The sequence below is a fragment of the Engystomops pustulosus genome, chromosome 5, assembly GCF_040894005.1.
Source record: "Engystomops pustulosus chromosome 5, aEngPut4.maternal, whole genome shotgun sequence".
NCBI classification, from domain to species: Eukaryota; Metazoa; Chordata; class Amphibia; order Anura; family Leptodactylidae; genus Engystomops; species Engystomops pustulosus.
The window spans coordinates 44,987,370-45,008,841 of NC_092415.1; the positions used below are offsets into that span (position 1 = coordinate 44,987,370).

General features: G+C 42.7%; 1 protein-coding gene across 2 annotated transcripts in view; it reads right to left on the reverse strand.

Annotated features, from left to right (window-relative positions):
- NKAIN3 (sodium/potassium transporting ATPase interacting 3) overlaps positions 1 to 21,472 on the reverse strand; it is a 333,295-nt gene that overhangs the window by 14,307 nt on the left and 297,516 nt on the right. The window contains exons 5-6 of one of the 2 annotated variants that reach the window (XM_072151833.1): positions 11,465 to 11,525; positions 11,170 to 11,384 (exon numbers count right to left, since the gene is read on the reverse strand). In XM_072151833.1, coding sequence (XP_072007934.1) covers positions 11,383 to 11,384; positions 11,465 to 11,525 — 63 coding nt within the window. In that variant the 3' untranslated portion in view covers positions 11,170 to 11,382. Of the gene's footprint in view, positions 1 to 11,169; positions 11,385 to 11,464; positions 11,526 to 21,472 lie in introns of those variants that run through there. The other variant, XM_072151832.1, reaches the window with a different exon arrangement.

Below are 21,472 nucleotides of genomic sequence, written 5' to 3' on the forward strand. Positions count from 1 at the left end.
GAGCATCAAGCTCCGATGACTGTGCCTGTGTGAGCCTCCAAAGTGGAAGACTGTCAAGGAATCCGGAGATCTCAACGGAAGAGGCGGACAATCTGGAGCTGTAAAGAGATGAATAGTATTCATGAAATACCATGTTAATGGCCCGGGGTTCTGTGATCAATGCTCCGTTACCATCAATAATAGAGGGAACGGAAGCACAGGGGCGTTCAGCCCGCGATAAATACGCAAGCAGCTTCCCGTTTTTATCTCCAAATTCAAAGATGGACGCTTCCCTGGCTAGCAGGCGTTTGCTGGTGCGCTCCTTCACTACAGCTAGATGGTTCCTCTGCGCCTGAGCCCAAGTCTTTTTATTCCCCGGAGTAGGTTTCTCTAGATAATCCTTTTCTGCAGTCACCAGTACAGCCGTCAGCCTTTCCTCCTGGGCATTTAAGGACTTCCTATGGCCAGCTACCCCCGACATGAATGCCCCCCGCACCGAGGACTTGTACGAGTCCCAGACTAGAAGAGGATCAGGATGGGTTGAGTGTACATCCCAGAACTCGCTGTGCGCTGCCCTAACAGTACTCTGGACCGCTGGGGATAGGAGCCAAGCCGGGTGCAGGCGCCATAAGCGGGAGTCGCTGGGGGGGCCTATAAGGAAACTGATGAGCAAGGCGGAGTGATCTGACGCACTGCGCGGGCAATAGGATACCTGGTCAACGTGCTGCATCATATCAGGGGAGACAAAGGCCAGGTCAATCCGAGAGAAGCTCTTATGAACAGAGGAATAGAATGAATATTCTCTCTCTTGAGGGTGTTTACTACGCCAGACATCGGCGAGGTCTAGAGAGGTGAGCCACTCGTTCAGACGGGCCGAGCCTGTGTCAAGACCACTTGTACGATCCAAGGAGGGGTTAGGGACTGCATTGAAGTCACCAATACAGAGTATCGGACTTGGAGGCATAGCAGCCAGCTTACTGGATATTAGGTGCAATACAGCTGGATCAAAGGGAGGGGGGACATAAATAGACGCAATAGTAAAGGTAAAGCCCCACAAGGCACAATGTATGATCACATAACGGCCAAAGTGATCCGGTGCTACCTGTATGACCTCTATGGGAAGCGCTTTGGATATGAGTATGGATACTCCCCTAGCGTATACAGAGTAGGAGGAATGGTAACCTCTAGCCACCCAGGCCCGCTTCAGGGAGAGGATCTTCTGACCCGTAAGGTGTGTCTCTTGGATACATACAATATGGGGGGCCTGACGCTTAATGACATCTAACATCAGGGCCCTCTTGAATTTGGAGTTAAGTCCCCTCACGTTCCAGCTCATTACCTTAAGTGAAGACATATTAGCGGAAGGGAAAGGGGTGTGGGGAAGGAGACATGAGCAACCAAGCATTCAACCTTTCATACCACAAAGACATAGACAGACAGACAACAGTGAGCATAACAAATATAACAGAACTGAACTAACAATCCCAAGAATACAAACCCCCTGTCTAACACCCTAACAGCAGTAGTGTAGACCTAGACCCAATAACAGTCAAATATTAGAACAGTGGTCCCTAACTCAAGACAAACCTACACCATTTGTCCCGGGACCTTCAACCCTTAATGAATAGATGATCAGGAGGTTATTAGGCAGCCATATTTAGAGAGAACCAAGAGGAAATAGGGGAGGGGGGGGGGGGAAGAAGGAAGACGCAAGGAGGTAATGGTAGGGGGAGGTAATGGTAGGGGGAGGCGGGGAGGGGGGGAGGTGGGGAGAGAATGGAGTGCCATAAATGGCGCACTGGTCAAGATGACCAAGAAGAAAGCGCAAATCAATCACAGGGTACATTTGTGAGGCACGTAAAGTATAAGCAAATATTAGAAAACTGTAACAGTGATTTGGGACCCCTGGATAACTATTCAGGACTAAGTCCAGCATTGTCATAGCACATCAAATAAAAGGATATGTGAGTCCAGTCACTCAGGAGGTGCGGGCCTTGCAGCTGGAGCCCGTGGAGCTGCATCAGCCCAGTAAAGTGCTTCGGTTGGGCAAGTGAAGAATCGAGTCTTCTGACCATCCACAATTCGGAGCTTGGAAGGGTACATCATGGAGTATTTATACCCCTTGTCACGGAGACGGGCACGGACCTCGGTGAATTGTGCTCACTGTTTCCTGACGGATGCAGAGAAATCAGGGTAGAAGGACACTCTGCTGTTGGCATAGAGAATTTCTCCCTTGGTACGGACAGCCCTGAGGATAGAGTCCCTGTCCCTAAAGTGCAGCAGCCGGGCCAGGAAGGGTCTTGGATTGCCCCCTGGAGGGCCAGGGCGGGATGGCACACGATGGGCCCTTTCTACTGTGAAGAACGGGGAGAAGGTATCTGCAGGAAGCATATTTTTGAGCCAATTTTCAAAAAAGGATACAGGGTCAGACCCCTCCACTTTTTCGGGGAGGCCGACCACTCTGACGTTGTTCCGTCTCAGGCGGTTTTCGAGGTCATCAGCTCTGTCGATGGATGCAGACATTTGGCGCTGAAGCTCTCTGATCTGTGTCGGCATAGGCCTCTGGACGTCCTCCACCTCAGATATTCTGCGTTCAGTTTCAGTAATTCGCTCTTTAGCTTTGTGGACATCGTGTCTTAAAAGAACAAAGTCCTGTCGCAGCTCATCCACCTTGGTAACCAGTTTGGATTGGCATCCGTTAATGGCCGCCAGCACCTCTGCAAATTTCCGATCCAACTCCGTAGCCGCGTCAGGCAGATCAGCACCCTCCTCATAGCTTACAAGCTGCGGCGGGCTCTGGGAGCCTTCAAAGAGGGAGGGAGAGGAGTTTGGGGACCCCTGAGGAGAGCAGGGTTGTGTGCGGGAGAATCTCCCTAACTTTTTGGCAGCGTTCGACTGAATCTGTGCTAGAACGGCTTGGGATGTGGAGCAATCCTGCGCATCCAGGGGTTCCAGGGACTGGAATGGAGGATCTTCATGGACGGATTCATCATCCGATGGAGGCGCAGACACCCCGGACGCTGTTTTGAGCATTTTAGCCGTCCTCCTCCGGTTACCCATGGCGTCTGGGCAGGGGGGGCCAGTGATAAACAATCAAGGAGCCTAGTGTCCAGTAGTTAGCAGAGATACAGTCCAAACCCACGTGGAGTATTGCAGCGGCACTGCAAGGGTTAATATAAAACAGAACCCGGGCAGGGGATCACTGAGAGTATGGAGGACTCAGTGCTGGGCTGTATAGCTTGGGGTCCCCAGGGCAGAGGTGGGCAGCAGCAGGGGAATTTCTTCCCTACCTGGTCCTGGATCAGTCCAGCAGTGTCAGGGTTAACCCTGCGCGCCTAGGCCTCAGGCAGCGCAGGGGAGTCCGCAGGATGGCGCCTCCAGCAGGATGAAGGGCTGGCTGGAGCGCTGCCTCAGTGCCCTCGGCGGTGGGAGCGGCGTCCAGGCAGCCAGAGGCAGGAGAATCTCCCCGGCGGTCGGTGCAGCAGCACCGGGCGGCCAAGAACGGACCGCCGCGCGGGTCACGTGGTCGGCCGCGGCGAGGTACGGAGGAGCGGCGCAGAGTCCGTAGCCGCCTCCAAATCGGGACCGGAGGACAGCGGCAAGCTTGTGGGGCACCCCGGAGCTGAAGGGGACAAGTATAGGTGAGGGATGGCTGCCTTAGGAGGGAGATGGGGTGTCGGGTCCCGGGAGCTCCGCGGCGCACGTCTCCTCAGTCCGGCATCAGGCCACGCCCCCTGTGGCCTGACCTTTTTAACAGCCATGTTTGGTGGTGGGTGTTTGCTGCATGCGGCAAACACCCACTGTGTGGAAAGAATGCTCAACCTGTGAGCTCCCTTTAGACAGCCTTCGCGGGACAATGATGTATTGAACTGTCATGTGTTAAAGGTGGTCTGACTGGCCTAAAATGCCACCCAAAGCAACAAATGTTTTTGTGCTTCTGCTAGTTTTGGTGTTACGGACTTTTTCTTTGTATTACCCGTTACAAAGATCCCTATTTTATTAAAAGGATTGTATATTGTGTTCTTAACTCTTTGGGGCACATTTACTTACCCGGTCCCTTGGAGTTTACTGAAAGCGCATTGTCCGATGATCATGCACTGTGCAGTGATTCACTAAGATCATGCGCCCGGTATCCTGTATGTGTCGCTTCCCCGCTCAGGTCCACCGAAGTTCACCATCTTCTTCCTGGTGCATGTAAGTGCATTGCCTTGCGACACAATTTGAATCTTAAATCCTGCGCTCAGTCCAAATCAGTTGGATCATCCGTTCGGCGCGCCCCCCCACCGATTTCTGTTGCATGAAAACCAACACAGCAGCGCCACAATCCGATCGACACGATCCCAGCGCAAACCCCTGTTAAATACCTGTCAAAGCTGCGCAAATCCCGAAAATGGCGAACAGTCCAACCAAAGTGCAGCGCACGACCCTTAGTAAATAAGCCCCTTTGTATTGAGCTGCTTTACTGCTTATCCCCTCTTCTATGACTCTGAGATAAGGCTGAAGCAAACTTTGCATATTACAAAAATTGCATATTACAGCAATTACTCAGAAGGTTGGGGTTGTGGACCAGTCAAGGCACAGAGCACAGCAGTGTGAGGAAATACCCACAGGGTCAGTGTAGAAGTTTAAATTATGGAATTTAAATCCATTTGTCACACTCCTGCTGCTACTATCAATATACATAATGGGGCTTAATTACCAAGGGTCTGTGGCCGCACTTTAGTCTCATTGTCTGATGTTTTCGGGATTTGCGCCGCTGTGACAGGTATTTAACTGGGGATTGTGTCACATGTGATCGGATTGTGGCGCACCTGATTTGGCTTTCATGTGACAGAAATCAGGGGGGCATGCCATGAGGCGATCCGACTTTCCAATTGTGTCGCAAGATCAAGCACTTACATTCACCGGGAAGAAAAAGGTGAACTCCGTTGGACCTGAGCGGGGAAGCGACACATGCAGGATATCGGGCGCACAATCTTAGTGAATTGTGGCATAGTGCATGATCGTCGGACAATGCACTTTTGGGGAGCTCCTCCAGACGGGTGAGTAAATGTGCCCCAATGATCTGATTAAACAAATCTCTCTGGGGATGCTACCTAACAATGTCAGCAGTTTTACATGGCAAAAACTACAAGCAGAATCCCTTTAAGTCTTTACTAATATATTTTATTAGATTGTGTACAGCATATCATTTTGTATGTCTTGTTTATTTTGAAGGTCTCTATTATAAGGTGGATACAACAATAGGTGGTCATCTGCACATTCCCACAAATAGAAGAACTTGTCTAAAAACCCACCAAACCGCTTGTTATTTTAACAATTTATTGTATATTATTTACTTCTTATTTAATGACAAATCATGTATAACAATCATTTCAGATTAAAGTGTACAAAATACTGTATATACTCGAGTATAAGCCAAGTTTTTCAGCACAAAAAAATGTGCTGTAAAACCCAAACTCAGCTTATACTCCAGTAAAAAAAAAAGAAATTCAAAACTCACCTTTCCGGCGCCCCTCGCAGGTCTTCTGTTAGATCCATCCGTCAGTGGCACGTCACTGCTGCAATAGGCCAGAACAGAAAACCTGTGGGGGGCGCTACAAAGTATTCACTTAGTTTTTTTTAATGAATTGGGCAAACTGGTTCTGACTGTATAACAGGGCAGGGGTCTGGCTGTATAACGGGTCAGGGGGCTGGCTGTATAACAGAGCAGAAGGCTGGCTGTGTAGGGGGTCGGCTATATACTGGGGGAATTCTGGCTGGCTATATACTGGGGTGCAGGGGCTGCTGGCTATATACTGGGGCAGGATGCTGGCTGGCTTTATACTGGGGAGGCTGTGACCAATGCATTTTTAAAACAAGTCAATAGGTTTTCCCAGTTTTTTGTGGTAAAATTAGGGGTCTTTGCTTATATTCGTGTCGGCTTATACTTGAGTATGTATGGTTATTAGATTTTACTAATGACTTTTTAAAAAAATGTTCAAGATTTTAAGTTGCATATCTGGAATGAACAGTCATGAGAGTGAGGACAATCTTCAACCATCTGGCATAGAACGGAGGACGTGTTTACAAATACGTAGGTTCTGCTTCATCAGCTTCTAGATGGACCGAAAAATTATATTTTCATTGACCAGTGAAATCTAAAATCAGCCAAGTCCAAAGCTGCAGATCATCAACGTAATTGTACTCTAACTTTCTAATTTGACTATTCCCAGTGCACAAACCTAATCAATGTATTTCCTGTATGTTAAAATATCTTGAATATAGAAATTTGAGAACTTATCACAATCATATTAACTTTCAACTTTCAGTTGAAATTTTTCCTGCATCTTTGTAATTGTCCTACTGAATATGAAAGCTCCCGCTACTGCAGTCTAGCTAAAGCATGTGAGGGGGCAAAGACCCATGGGAAAAGACTGTTGCCACCTTACATAGTCCTCGATTAGCCATGGCAATAATGGTGCCTCTATTGGCGATCACATGATCACGTCTATGGGTCTTAAGAACTAATGACCACAGTAGGAGGGTTGTGCTCTGGGACCTGGGACATCCATTAACGCACAAATATAGTTTAACAAAAACAATGTATTTAGGGACTGGTCCACAACCCCACCAAACTTCCAGAGGATGCATTGAGATAGCACTGCAGACTGGACAGCGGTGTCAGGCCAGGCACCTAATTACAGGTGTAGCAGCCACAGTGTCATTGGGCCCAGCCAGGGGACAGCAGGAAGGAAGGACTAGAAATCTCTCATCTATACTACCTTCCTCCATGTTGTCAGCACCTAATGGGCTGCATGAAGTCAGATATGTGGCCTCTGACTAAGATAAGAATACTGTCCGACAATGAGTGTTTGCATTTGTGAATGAGTGTATATATGTATACACTGAATGGTGTGTATATATTATATGTATGTATATGCACTATGTGTTGTTTATATGGTATGGATGTATCAATGTCAGTATCAGGGGTAGTGGACCCACTGTACCACCGTAAGCGATGAGGTACCCAAGCACCTGGAGCGGAGTCTAAGTGGCACTCATCGCAAAGCAAGTTGAACTTGTTGCAGTGGAATACCACCAGGTCGCTCCACATTCGCAACTTTGCTTGCGGTGGCGGCCAAGGCGAGGTACAGAATCATGAGGTGGAGGCAGAGTCATGGTAAGGCAGGAGGTCAGGACAGGCTGCACAGGAGTGGAGTCAGGTATGAGGCAGTGGGTCAGGACAGGCGGCAGAGAATCGGAGTCACAACGGGAAAACACAATAATTGCAGGAATAACGCAGGGAAGCTTTCGCAGAGGCTCAGAGATCCGGCAGGGGATATAGGAAGGGGCCAGGAATTTAACTGGGAGCGGTGGAACATGTGTCGCAGGAGCAACCGTGACAGTATAAACTATATGTATATGTGTATAAACTATATGCCTAAATATATCATGTATGTATACAATATATGTGTGCATAATGTGTATAATATACAGTATGTATGCATATTTGATGTATATATACTGTATTTGTATATATGATGTTTATATATTGTGTCTGTATAAATATATGGATGTGTACATACTGGGGCACATTTACTAAGAGTCCGCACACCGCATTTCCGTCGGGATTCCCGACTAGTTCCGATTTGTGCTGCATTTAACAGGGGTGATTTTGATGTGCGTGATCAGATTTCATGCCACACAAATCGTGTGTGGGGGGGGGGGGTTTGTGTGAAACGTGGCCGTCGGGCAACCCGACTGATTCGGACTAAGTGCAGGATTTAAAATTCAAATTGTGTCGCAAGACATGCACTCATATACACCGGGAAGAAGAAGGTGATCGTGACAGGACCAGGTAAGTAAATGTGCCCCGCTGTGTGTATATGGTGTGTGTATTGACTGTATCTATAAGTGTATAAAAAGTGTATACATTTCTGAGTGTAGAACTTTATAAGTGCGTATATAAGTATATAAATAGGTGTATAAATGTCTGACTGTATAAACATGTGTGTACAAATATGTATATATTTACTAAGAGGAAAGGGACCCCATGCAGAAGTTTGCTATGGGGCCCATCCTCTCCTAGTTATGCCCCTCTCCTAGAATATGCTAATTCAAAGGCACAAAGCAAAATTATGTGTGTGTGTGTGTGTGGGGATACTCCTAATGTACAGCCCCCCAATAGATCCCTACTCTGCCATAGCCTTAAAGGGGTTGTCCGAGTTTAAAAAAAAACTATATGTGGCCGGAAGCGGGCTGCTTAAAACAATAAAGATGTACTTATCTTCCAGTGCCCTCCGGTATCCAGCGCTGCTGTTGCTACGGTCCGGACGCCATGTAAACAAACATGGCCGCCGGAGCAGCGCTGCATTCAGCTTCCGGCCGGCCGTGGCCGGATACGCCTATCCGTCCCTATACACAGCATTGTGTATGGGGGCTGGAAGGTTGTCAGGTCCGGAAGCTGAATCCGGAGGGCACCGGAAGATAAGTACATCTTTATTGTTTTAAGCAGCCCGCTCCCGGCCACATATAGTTTTTTTTCAAAACTCGGACAACCCCTTTAAACTGTATTGGAGTCCTGAGACTGATAGAGTATCCAGGGGTTGGGGATTTATACAAATGAGTACAATTGAAAAGTGGTTATCTTTCTTCTCCTCCAATGTGTTAAACCCAAAACCACTTAGCTAAGCTGTATATTTCTAACTTAGATCTGCAGAAAATAATATCCTGTTGTATTTGTCTTTTTGTAAATTAGGCTTTCATGGAAGCATAAAATGATATTGCCTTTTAAATCCACATCCTTAAAACGGAAAGATGCTGATTAGTATTCCATAGGAATTGACTTAGATTATTTTTGTAATATCTTGTAAGCTTCCTGTATGATTGGACATGCATAAATTATGTGGTCGTACTGTTATTTTATTCCTCCTAGAACACTGCAGATAATAAGAGTTCAAGATGGGCCTACAGCTCTGATTATTACCGTCATATTGTCTATTATTATGCTACTAAATATTATTATCATAGTTATTATGCATTTACAGTTATTTTCTGCCTGTATTTATTTCTGGCACATTAGACAGGCAATGGCCGAACATAAAATATTTTATTGTAAAAGCTTTAAATTATTATAAGAAATACACTGAGCAATTATTCTATCCCGATGAAACCTAAATAAATATCCATATTAAACTGGTGCAATAGGGGCCTATGGTTCACTCATCCTAAACAGGTTAGTCGTCTGAGTTACTGATGAAGAACTGGATAAGTCTATGAAATTACTGAGAATTGACATATAGTAGAGTATGACACATGATTTGGTTGAGTCTTGGGGGGGGGGCATTTATTATGGCCTTCCAAATGGAAAACTGTCAGTGTGTTTTTTTGTTTCCTTTCTGCGCTTCTTGCAATTGAATATAATTAACTGAACATAATATCAGCGTTTTCTGACACTCTCCAGTTGTTCTATTTTTGGGCACAAAATAGGGGGTTCTAAACCTTTCAGTGCGTGCACCAATTAATTAATCCCTTGTGCCATAAACCTCTATCCCACTGAAAAATATAGAATAGTTCTGGCCCCACACTGCGCCAAAAATAATAAATGTCCCTCATGTTGCCTAGATAGCATACCTCTGCCCTAGATTAATCAAATACAGATATATTAATACAAATGTAGTAAAAAATAAGCTGGTTTTAAATATTGTAAAAAAAAATCAATACTGTTCACACCATGTTATAAAACCGCCCTTCATTAAGACAGAATCGGGAGGCCCTTATTAGGCCCCCAGATGTCATCCAGTATATAGGGTGCCCTTGGTCGAGTTGCAGGGTGCAAGAAGAGGTTAATATTTAGATGCAAATGCCCCTTTTGCTGCTTTTATACACTTCATATAGGGACTTATTTACTAAGGGTCAGCGGCAGTGTTTATAAGGTTTCCCAACACTAAATTAGAAGTTTTACCATATGTGGAGAGGTTTTCCTTACTTTTACTGTGGTTTTATTCAGTCTAGAAATATTTAAACCAAAGCTGTCTACTCGTTGGTAAATTTCAGGTGTCCTCGAAAACCTTACTACTAACAGCGGTCTACTCATACATTGGTACCTACAGATATCCTGTCCCTTAATACAGTGCTACTCACAACTGTCCTCCCATACACTGGTACCTAGGGCATTCCTCTAATTTATTGGTACCTACACCTGTCCTTTAATACATTGGTACCTACAGCTATCCTGTCCTTCAACACAGTGCTACTCACAACAGTCCTCTCATACATTGGTACCTAGGGCATTCCTCTCATACTTACAGATACCCTCTCATTTATAAGTACCTACACCTGTACTCTAATACTTTGGTATCTCAGTTGTCCTCTTATGCATTGGTACCTATAGCTATTTCGCCGTTGCCATGTGATGTTCTGTATGTCTGTCCCTCCCTTCCATTGATGTAAGTATTGGCAGTCCCCGGGTTACGTACAAGATGGGGTCTGTAGGTTTGTTCTTAAAGGAAACCTACCACTTGTAGTGGCAGGTTTCCGATGGAAATACCGGGCACCAGCTCAGGGTGAGCTGGTGCCGGAGCTTATTTTAGTTAGTGTTTTAAACCGCGGTATCGCGGTTTAAAACACTTTTTAAACGTTATAGCTGGCGCAGGCAGGTACGCGCTCGGCGCTTACCGTGCACGCGGCTCTCATTCACTTCCTATGTAGCCGCGTGCACGGTAAGCGCCGAGCGCGTACCTGCCTGCGCCAGCTATAACGTTTAAAAAGTGTTTTAAACCGCGATACCGCGGTTTAAAACACTAACTAAAATAAGCTCTGGCACCAGCTCACCCTGAGCTGGTGCCCGGTATTTCCATCAGAAACCTGCCACTACAAGTGGTAGGTTTCCTTTAAGTTGAGTTTGTATGTAAGTCGGAACTGTATATTTTATAATTGTAGCCCCAGCCAGAATTTTTTTGGTCTCTGTAAAAATTGGATTTAAAAAAATGTTGGATTGTCATAAGAACCAGGATTAACAATAAAGCTTCGTTGCAGACACCTGTGATAACTGTTATAGCCTATGACTAAAGTACAGTAAATTACTAATATCCAGAGGTCCGTTTGTAACTAGGGGTCGTCTGTAAGTCGGGTGTTCTTAAGTAGGGGATAAATAAAGATACCAATAAAAGAAGACGACTTGTATCCCCGAATTGGTGAGCGTCGCTCATTTTTTTTACTTTTTTGTGTTTTGGAAACATTTTCTACATATGAGTATAGAGCTCAACCCGAGGTCCAGGACCTGGTGGTCCACACCACAACCTGAACATATCACAGGCTCAGCTTGCCAGAGTTTTTCCACAAGTCACGGAGCTGTGACCATTATATCTTCCATTTGTAATCTTTAACAGGTACCCTTTAATATTCTGGTACTTACAGCTGTCCTATAAATATAACATTGTTAGTTACGTTTGTCCTCTAATACATTGGTAATTATGTTCTCCTCTAATACATTGCTACTTACAGCTGTCTTCTTCATCTGTGAAAACACTGATCACATAACAGGCATAGACAAAACCGATGAGCTGCAAAGAGAAAGCAAAGGGATCTCAGTTAATAGGGCAATTACTGGATGGAATTCATAGCACGGAGAGCGTCGCCATTGTTAAATTAAATAAAAAGGTATTATTAGCCTATTACACAAGTGTAGAAAACTACAGTAAATGTGCCTGTAATAAACTTCTCTGGTTCCTGGGAAAAGCAGCTATAGCTGAAGTGGTTACTTATTCTCATTATCAATGAATATAACAAAAACGTGATAGATAAATTATATGGTACTTGTCTATGAACCTAAAGTAGCTAGTAACCGTGTTAAATACATCTACGTTCGTTGTAAAGGATATTCTCAACTCAACTTGGATATGCATCTGGAGAATACGGTCCTGTCTGCAGACGGTATTTCAGCATGTGGGTGGGAAGAGAGATTCAGTCATAAGCAACTGTTCTGAAGATAAATGCAGGTCCCAGGGAAGCGATCTGCATCTATTTATGGCATATCTTATGGGTAATATCTTATGGAAATATTTTTTCCTTTTTATGCAATTTTTGAATGCCATGCCAAGTGATATGTAGGCTGGTGCGTTATTTGGTTTTTCTCGAGACTGGTGGGGGATCCACAATCTTTCTATGGGCCCGGGTCCATAGCAGCCATAATACCACTGTCTATGTGTGGCCTTTTCATCATAACTCTAGGCCATTTATATTCGGCATTTATATGTTAATGGTGGAAATGGAGCATCATTTCGTATGTAGTTATCAGCAGGTGGCTTTCTCAATTCAACATAACTCTGTTTTGCGTGTAGTTGCTCATTTACATTCTCATTAAATATGCAGATGACACCTGTCAGCTCCATGCATATTAATAAGGTGATCAGGTTACATTTACACAATCCCAAATGTACTTGCAAACGGCGGCTGTAAAGGGGAGAAACCTGCTGCGAGAATCTCGTATCTGTTACTATAAGATATCAGTGTGTTGCCTTCCCAAGCAGATATCTTATTATCAGAGAAAAGGCTCTTATCGCATCCTAACACAACATAATCTAATTTTGTATAATAGATAAATATAGGTTTAAAAAAAACAATAGTGTTATTTTAAAGGGATCCCTTTAATGCTATTTGCAGTAAATCCGGTACATTTTTGTCTCATCCCATGGAAAATTGGAATCACCAAACCGTTCATTTTTGATTCCTACCTATATATTTCTTATTCTACATTCATCTTGAAACGACCTTTAAATCCTTTACTATTGCAGCAATTTGTATAGAACGGCTCAGAATATACAGTAAAACACTGTGAGACTGACTTTAATACTCCTTTGATTGCTAATCATAAATTTTCTGTAAGTAGCATAAGGCTTTTTGACATATATACTGTATATATATCTATATGGAGTCAAAGTCAGTAATGAACATTGACTTCTTTTGAACATCACAAGCAATGGGAATTGGGAAGTGCGTAAATCTGGAAAGTTAATATTCCTCTACCTAAAGATGTCACACTTCATTCTTCCCAGTAGGGCTACAACTGTTATTTCTTAATTCTTCACAAGTGTCTGGAAATGATGGAATTTTGATCCCTGATCACTAAACCGCTCTCATGAAGAGTGGAGGATTTCATAGTAGAAATCAGGCTCAGGCTACGGCGACATGGTGATTTTATCCATAACACATGATACTGCTACTCACCTCCATTGCAGCAAATTAAGTGACACCAAAAACGGGAAATAGGATTTTTGAAGCTAGAGATTATGATACAGCCCACATTATTAGATGGGATAAAGGCTGCACCACTCTGCATTTTTATGTGTTATACCCAAAGTCACCAGGTAGTCCTAGCCAAAATGCCAACCATATACTTGCCGGTTCCAAGACGCTAAACAACCACATTAAACTTTTGTGACAGATATTTTAGCAAAACATAATACTACAGAATTGTAGGCCCATGCCCGGAATATTCTGATAATGAGGTGTCACAGGTCAGTCACTGTTGTCAGTTACCAATGCCGGAAGCAGGGATAACTCCAAGTCTAGGATCTTGAGTAAAAGAGTCATAACCCTTTGTCTAGCCCACCTTCATTTTAACACACATAGACCACACTTACACACATCCCCCTACAAATGCCCATCTTAGCCATTGCGTTGGCCAGTCTCCAAGTGCTGATATAAATAATCTTATACTGACTTGTCTAAGCTGTATTGCTTGTCATCTTTTCATCACATCATTTCTCAATATTTAAGCTCATAGCTCATGCCAATTGCAGCCTAACACTGGGTCTAGCCATAAACATGTGAGGTCAGTGATAGGCTGCAACCGCTGCGTACAAAATTAGACCCTCAATGATATGAGGTTTTTGGCTGGACAGAAACAGTTGATGGAAAGTTTACCAGGACAAGTACAATCTCATAATAGGGTCACCTATTTTTCTTACCCAGGTAAAATGACCTTCTGGCAACAACTTTAGTGATTTCCGGTGATGTCCTATGTCCTGCCACACTTCCAGCCGGTTAGGGGACTGAGCAGGAACTTGCGCTCATTATTAATACACATTTCCTCTCTGAACACCAATCCCATGGAGAGTCATGAAGATGACCTTGTCACATCCCTCCAACCAGGTTCATGGGAGTGGTGCTGAGGTGTTCAGCCCCTTGACCTGCTGCGGGCGCCGATGAGTTACGTGAACCATGGCTCATACATACAGAAAGGGAAAGATTGCCAGGGTAGTTACAACATGAAATACCCTATAAGAGCATTTTACTTGCCCTGTTAAATTTTGGTAATTATGGCCAACCAAGAAATAATGTGAAAGAAGATTAAATCAACATTTTTCAAAAGAGTCATTATAAAAGGAGAAAGGGATGTAAAACATGACAAGTAAGAGGCAACGTAATACATTTTCTATTAGGTTCTGATGAATTAATTACTAGATTTCACCTTACATTTCCTACATGAATGCTCATAGTAATTAAAAATTAATAATAGTGAATGACTTTTCCTACCCCCTTTAAGCCTTCCTCACTTTTCATTAATATTATAATAATCCAGAAAATGTGTCCAGTAACCCCGTTCCTTAATCACTCAATTGTTTCACATTGATGAGAAAAAAAAATCTTCTTCCCGTCCTAAGTCTTCATTAAATAGAGGTTTTACTCCTATGACTTTAACAGAAAATTTACCAAAATCATAATTACAGAAACTGAAATAATTTCCTCCATTTGATATTCATGTTAAAAAGAAATTTCACTTCTCAGACTGTATGTCTCCAGGAGCTACCTCACCGCAGATAACTCTTCTTATATGGGACTTGGCTCAAGGACCAACTGATAACTACAGATCCGTCTCACCATAACGTCGACAAACGGATGATTTTTGGAGGAAAATCAGAAGCCAAATAGATATTTTAGGAAAAGTACTGTAGTATTAATATAACTGCAGTAAACATTGGCTTTCCTTAAAGGGAGCGTGACAGTAAAAAAAATAGCTAATAACCACTACAGTACCCTATAAAGCAGATTAACATCAGACCATTAACATTGTATAACCAGATTTCATCATCTAGAAAATCAATGTTAAAGCAATATGTAATTTAGTTGTATAAAATCAAGCTCAGGGCTGAAGTCTTGTTCTCCCTGCTTGAGAACAACCCATTGGTGATGTCACATTGCAAGCTCATACCGGAGGCTGAAGACTTCCTTATTCCTCAAGCACAAAAAACTTTTTGGGAGATTTATATTGCCTTGTTCACCAGTTTTCTGGCAGACAATGCATCTACAAAACTCCATTGTCGCCAGGTTTTTCTTCCATGCACACTGCTTTGGGCTTGAAAGGGGCGAGAGCTGAGTGGGACAGGGCTGGTAGGAGCTATGATGAAATCTCTGCAAGGTCAGACCTGGTCTACACAGTTCCAACCTTGCGGAGATCAACATGCCTGAGCCTCTTAGTAGATCCGGGAAGCTATGTGCTGGAATTTTGGATTTCAGTCTTATTAAATTCCCCCCAATGTATATGTCCATTTGTTATCCATTCATTCAATGAATAGCTCACAGAAAAATACACTCCAATGGGCTCATACACATATTCTACATGTGAGCTTACTGCCTGAGCTGCAAAACCTAGATCATGTTCTGTTCCTGTCCATGGGTAGTCAATTCCTTGGTCATCGATAGACAGCTCATTCAATTTTTGTGGCCATAAAGATGCACACTGTCATATGTATGTAGCCTTATAATATTGCAGGTCACATGTCACTGCTGAGACTCTGTAAGACAACAGGGGCTGGAGCTGGCAGGAGGCACCAAACTGGACAGGAGGTATGGACCAAAGTAAGTAGAAGTTGTCATGTTCAAGTGCTATTGAGTGTGAATTTGGGTGCAAAAGACTGTCTTGTTTTATCATTTGTACAGAATTAAAGTTTAACCTATTTTTGCTTTGGATAATTAATTATTTCTATCATTCTAATAAATAATAATAATATTACTAATAAAAATAATATTCTAATACTTATCTTTCTGATACAAATAATAATATAATTATGTTGTTTTTCAGCACAGATGCCTTGCATTTTTCACAGTGAGATGTAGGACCGTTGGGCATAAAATGATTCCATATTTTAGGAGAATTGTTCAGTACCTTCAGAAAGATTCATAAAGTAAAATTTACATCAACATTTCCAAAAGTGCACTAATCTATCCTCCAAATAATATTCTCAAATACAAATCTCAGGAGTCTGAGGCACAAAACACAAGCTGTTATACAAATAGTATAGAGCATGAAATACGAGGCGGCCTGTGTGCCAATAAAAGTGTCAGGAGAGAGGAGATCCAGAGCCAATCTTTTCTTAGTTATTGCCGCTTTAAAATCTATGTTCAGAATAAGCATCAGACTCAAATGTGGAGTTTACAGCACAGGTAACAGCCCTCACACAGCGTATCATTTCATCAAAGTATTAGCTCCAATTCCACTCATGACAGTAGACAATGCTTTTTCTTTTGATGCCTCGAGTACATGGAATTTATATAAATAAATGGCGCTCAGAATGTATTTGTAACATCTGATGAACATGGCTATGGTATATTTGGATCCATTCTAGTGCATGGGTCCTATAGTGTAACTCCCTATGAAAGGACACGGAGAGGTTAAAGATGGTTTTCAGTTTAATTGGAAGATGCCTGGGGCACCACAGCACCTGGAAAAGAAAATAAAAAATAAAAGATGGCTACCCTGTTCCCACTTCCTGTGGTGTCTATTGACGTTGGCTGTGGACACTGATTGAGATTTTTTGGGAGTAAAACTGAACAGAAGTGGAACAGGGAGCCATAGTAGAGTAAGTACCTATTATTTTATTTTGTTCTGCTTCCTCAGCTCCCCATTTTAATTGGAAAACCCCTTTTAGAGGCAGTAATGGTTTTGGTTGCCTGCTTTAATGCAAGTACCATCCACTCCACTACAGCCCAGCCTCATGTATTCTGACTCTTTCTAAGACACCACACTCTTCTTGGTTAAGCCGGCTGTTAAAGCTTGGATCATTGCCAGTACTTTGGTCCAGCCTTGGATTAAGACTGTAATGAACTTTGGTCTGTGCAGCAAACTTATCTTCTTTTTAATGACTTAACATCTATTGCCTACATACTGTACTAAAAAGGAGCAGGGAGGGAGTGTTTGTTGGCTTTCAGTTCTGCAGTTAAAGAAACTAAGGAGGACTTTCAAAGGTTCTTAGTTCTTGTTTTCAGCTCCAGAGGTTCTGAACTTAAAGGGGCATTCCCATTTCAGCAAATTGTTGTTTGTCTTATAAAAACTTATAAAACTTTTCAATACACTTTCTGTATTAATTCCTCACGGTTTTCTAAATCTCTGCTTGCTGTTCTTCTATAGAAAGCTTCTATGTTTACTTCCAGTGGATAGAAATCTGACCATGGTCACACAGGTGCACGGCTTGGTGGGTGGTTTAGGTGGCTATGGGCCCCAGGCAACCATGCAATGACCTAACATTATCTAGAGCCATATATTATGTCTGTATATGAACAAGAGAAGGAATAAATCACTCATTTTGTTACATCATCTTTCCACTTCTCGAGATATCCAGATATGTGTGTTGCAATATGATCCGCTTTTCAAGGCAATACTATTTTGTAATATTGTGCCGCAAAGTAGCATGATGAATCTTTGGTTACATTGTGAACTGCAGACTTTCAATGCTTTTTTCAGCACTTTTTGGGGGTTATACTGAAAAATTACAATCCTTATATTCTAGCGTTGTAAAATTAATTTGATATGATGAAATATGATCAGTTCTGTCCTCACCACCTATTGTCAATGGGGCGATCCTGTGTTATCTGCTCCCACTGTACAACTAGAATCACAATCTTACATTGCATTTCTGCAATGTGACATCCCTGTGTTCTGCAGCACAAGCAAAAGGCAAATTACAAATAGCAACTAAAAAATCAGCAGCTAAGAGACTGTTTGTACACTATTGTACATATCTCATATCGCAATCCGCTCCATTGAGTGATGCGTTTATTTAGCAGATAATTCCCATTCTATTAAGATGATCCCACTAACCGTTAAAATATGAAAGACAGCTGAACTTGATATCCGCTCCACAGCACGTCATTCATTCTAATAAAATGCGTTATTACCAGCTGTCTAGGCAACGCAGTTCGTATATGCAAGCAATCGCAACAAAAGGCTTGCAGAAACTGCTTACTATGTGGCTATTTTTGGGATAAGACGGAGACTATTCATCTCTTGGAGTGGGGACGCAGGAGTAATAGTCACACCTGGATTCTCTACCATATAAGAAGACACTTCTATTACCAGTTACTCTTCCCCAAAAATACTAAATTAGGCAATACGTTAGGTATGTACAGTATGTTCAATATAAATAATAGCCTGACTTTTGCATTCGAGGTCAACATTGCATTCTCAGCTCCGGTTGCATCGTAAAATGGCTTCTAGGACCTATCTGTTAGTCTCTCCAATGTTTTGGTCTAAAGAAGTTCTGGGTGCATGTTTGCCGGTAGCTTAAAGTCTCCTTGATAAAGTCAGAGGAGGAGAACAGATCAATAGAGACACCAGAAGTAGAATGTAGAGCACCAGGTGTGTTAATGGGGTTGTCCATGATAGGAAACTTTTACATGGGCTCATCCTGGACAATTCCATAAAGAATACATCCCAGGCTGAGAAGGAGCTTCATCTGGTGCTTTTCAGTCGACAGTCTGAACACTGCTCTATTTGCCGGACTGCTGGACTCCCTGCAAACCAGTAAGCATTGAGACTCTCACCTCTTCAAAGCCCCTGCCTCTCTTACCAGGAGCACTCTGATATAAACCCCGTATACACCATCATCATTTGCTGGTCAAACAGTTTGTCTGTCTGCCAGATTTCTGTCTGTGCTTATTCTTCTGGTTATTCGATATTGGCCTTGTTCTCGACTATTCTCCTGATTATTCAATTTTGTACTTTCCTAGCTACTATGTTGTCAACCTCCCCATTGTGATATTTGTCTTGTTCCATGTCTATACTTTGGTGCAGGGACCGTCACCCAGTTACTGGCCACTACTTAGGGTGGACCCAATAAGCAGGGAGGGACCATTAGGAGAGCTCAAAATTACTGTCATTGTCTCTGTACTGCCATTTACACACAGATTGACTACTGGGTGACTAGTCCCTCGAAGGAAATTTAGTAGGGGTGTTCTGATACAATTTTTGCATTGGGATCAATGAGCTTCAAATGTGATAGATAGTAATAGATACATGCAACGGATAAATGTGTTAATCTAGGAATTGCTATAAGTTTGCATGAAACCATGACCTAAAATATGATATTGACTAATGAGTTTATAGAAGGTCGTATGCTATCAACTAGCTACATGGTGCACAGCCCAAATGCCTTACCATCTAAAGCCTCCATATTACTTTTGTCAAGTTTCCCCTTAATTTACAACATCCTGCAGTGGATAATGGGTTTAGTGTCCGTAGGTAATTGTAACCGTAAAACCTGTATAATTACCATAATTCTGATTTATGCAACTGGGGCACAAAGCGCAGCTCTTTCTTCTCAATGAATACTAAGAATAACTGCTACATTCTCTCTGGTGTTCACAGCTTGTTCTCCATGTACTTGTACCAGTATCCGTGGCATAATTTATTATGTATTGCTGTGCTTATCGGTGTGAAGTGTTTGGAATAGAAATTGTATAAAATGCGCACTAGAAAACATAAAATATTGTCAAATTATTTGGGGGAAATTTAGAGATTAGCCATTTGTAACACATACACATGTTTCATCTGGAACAAGGTAACTTTAGAGTAAGACGTTTATAGTTACAGAAGAAGTTGTTAATTTTGTATTAAATTGAACATTATTTTATGGTAATCACTTTTTCTCCTGGGCACAATCGCAAGCAGAAAGAAGGGTGGATTTAATGAAAACTAGAGAGTTTTAATGAAACTAGTACATCAGATTAGAGGAAGCAAAACTGGATATCTTGTAAAGATTGAAGATTACATTTGGGAAGGTATTGGGTGATCAGGTCACAGATGCATTGAGGGGAACAGGTTCTCTATGTCCTTGTTTGTCATAGTTTATATTTTGAACTGAATTTTTTGTACAATTGGTCGCCAGTGGTAGGACTGGTGGGGCAAGGCCATTCCTTTGATATTCCTTTCCCCTTTTTTTGATCGTTGACCCCCAATGATCACTGGTCACGTATTCTCACTAACTGAGTGGAGTGTCAGATTGAGCATTCATCCTGCCGATCTATTCAACACTTGAGATGAGCTGACCCAAATTTCCTGTTCGTGTGCACCTCGCAGGACCTGAACATGCAACCAGATAAATACAGCCTGTCAAACAGCTAATCCAGCAAATTTACATCACCTTAGCTACTTGCTGTGATTGGCCAAGAAACGCCCAGGAGCGTTAATATGCTGGATTGGCTGTTCCAGGTCCAGGTCGCTCCGGTTGCATCCGAACCCCAACGGGATGTTCAGGTCTGCTCAATACTATAAGAGCATCAGAAATTACTAGCGCACAGCTATCTCCAGTGCACTCACAAAGTAAATGGTAGTGCTGTGCTATGCAATAACCAACACTCACAATATCATTACCCCAGTAATTGGACCCCTGCAATCAGGTTGTTATCTTGTGGATAACAATCAAACGTGGTACACACCATTTAACTGCCAGCAGAGCTAAGGATATCTTAATCTTGGGTTTATAAAATCTGCTGTCGTTGAGATACTAATATTGGGACGTGACTAGCAAAGAGGACAAGTAAAGGGCATATATTTACATGGATGCAGTATTGATGTCCCTGTATACACCACATCCTATATGAACAAACAGCAGTGCATAGAGGAGGAAATTGTGGCTCTGAAAGTGGCACTGAAGTGACCTAATAAGTATTACTTCACTAGCCGTGGGGTAATTTTATACCTTAAAAAAAAAAGCATCTATCATTTTTATTACAGTTTTTTTGTATTTAACTAATAACCTGACAAAAGTGACAAAATTGAATAAAGCAGGTGTTGATTTCACACTTGGGCAGTGGAGTAGGGGGCTTCTTGGCCTTTAACTATGGAAAAGATGAATAACTTGAAGGGGTACAGAGGATGCAGTCACACTCAGACCCATAAGCTATTTCTTCCCGATATAAGGTGGCTATTCCTAAAAATCATACATTATAATTGGGGGATTGGTACACATTTTGCAATGGGGCCCAGAAGTTTCTTATTAGCCCTACACCCCTAAATCACTTATACTATTATTAGTATAATATTATATCATTAAAGGGGTTTTCTCACGAAACAAGTTCGGCCCTATCCTAACTCGCTGATCGGTGGCGGTCTCAGTGATGAGATCCCCAGAGATCACGAGAACAGGGACTCCGATGGCCCCCTCTTTCTCATGGTCTGTGAGGGTCTCATCACTGAGACCTCCACTGATCAGCAAGTTAGACCCTATCCTGT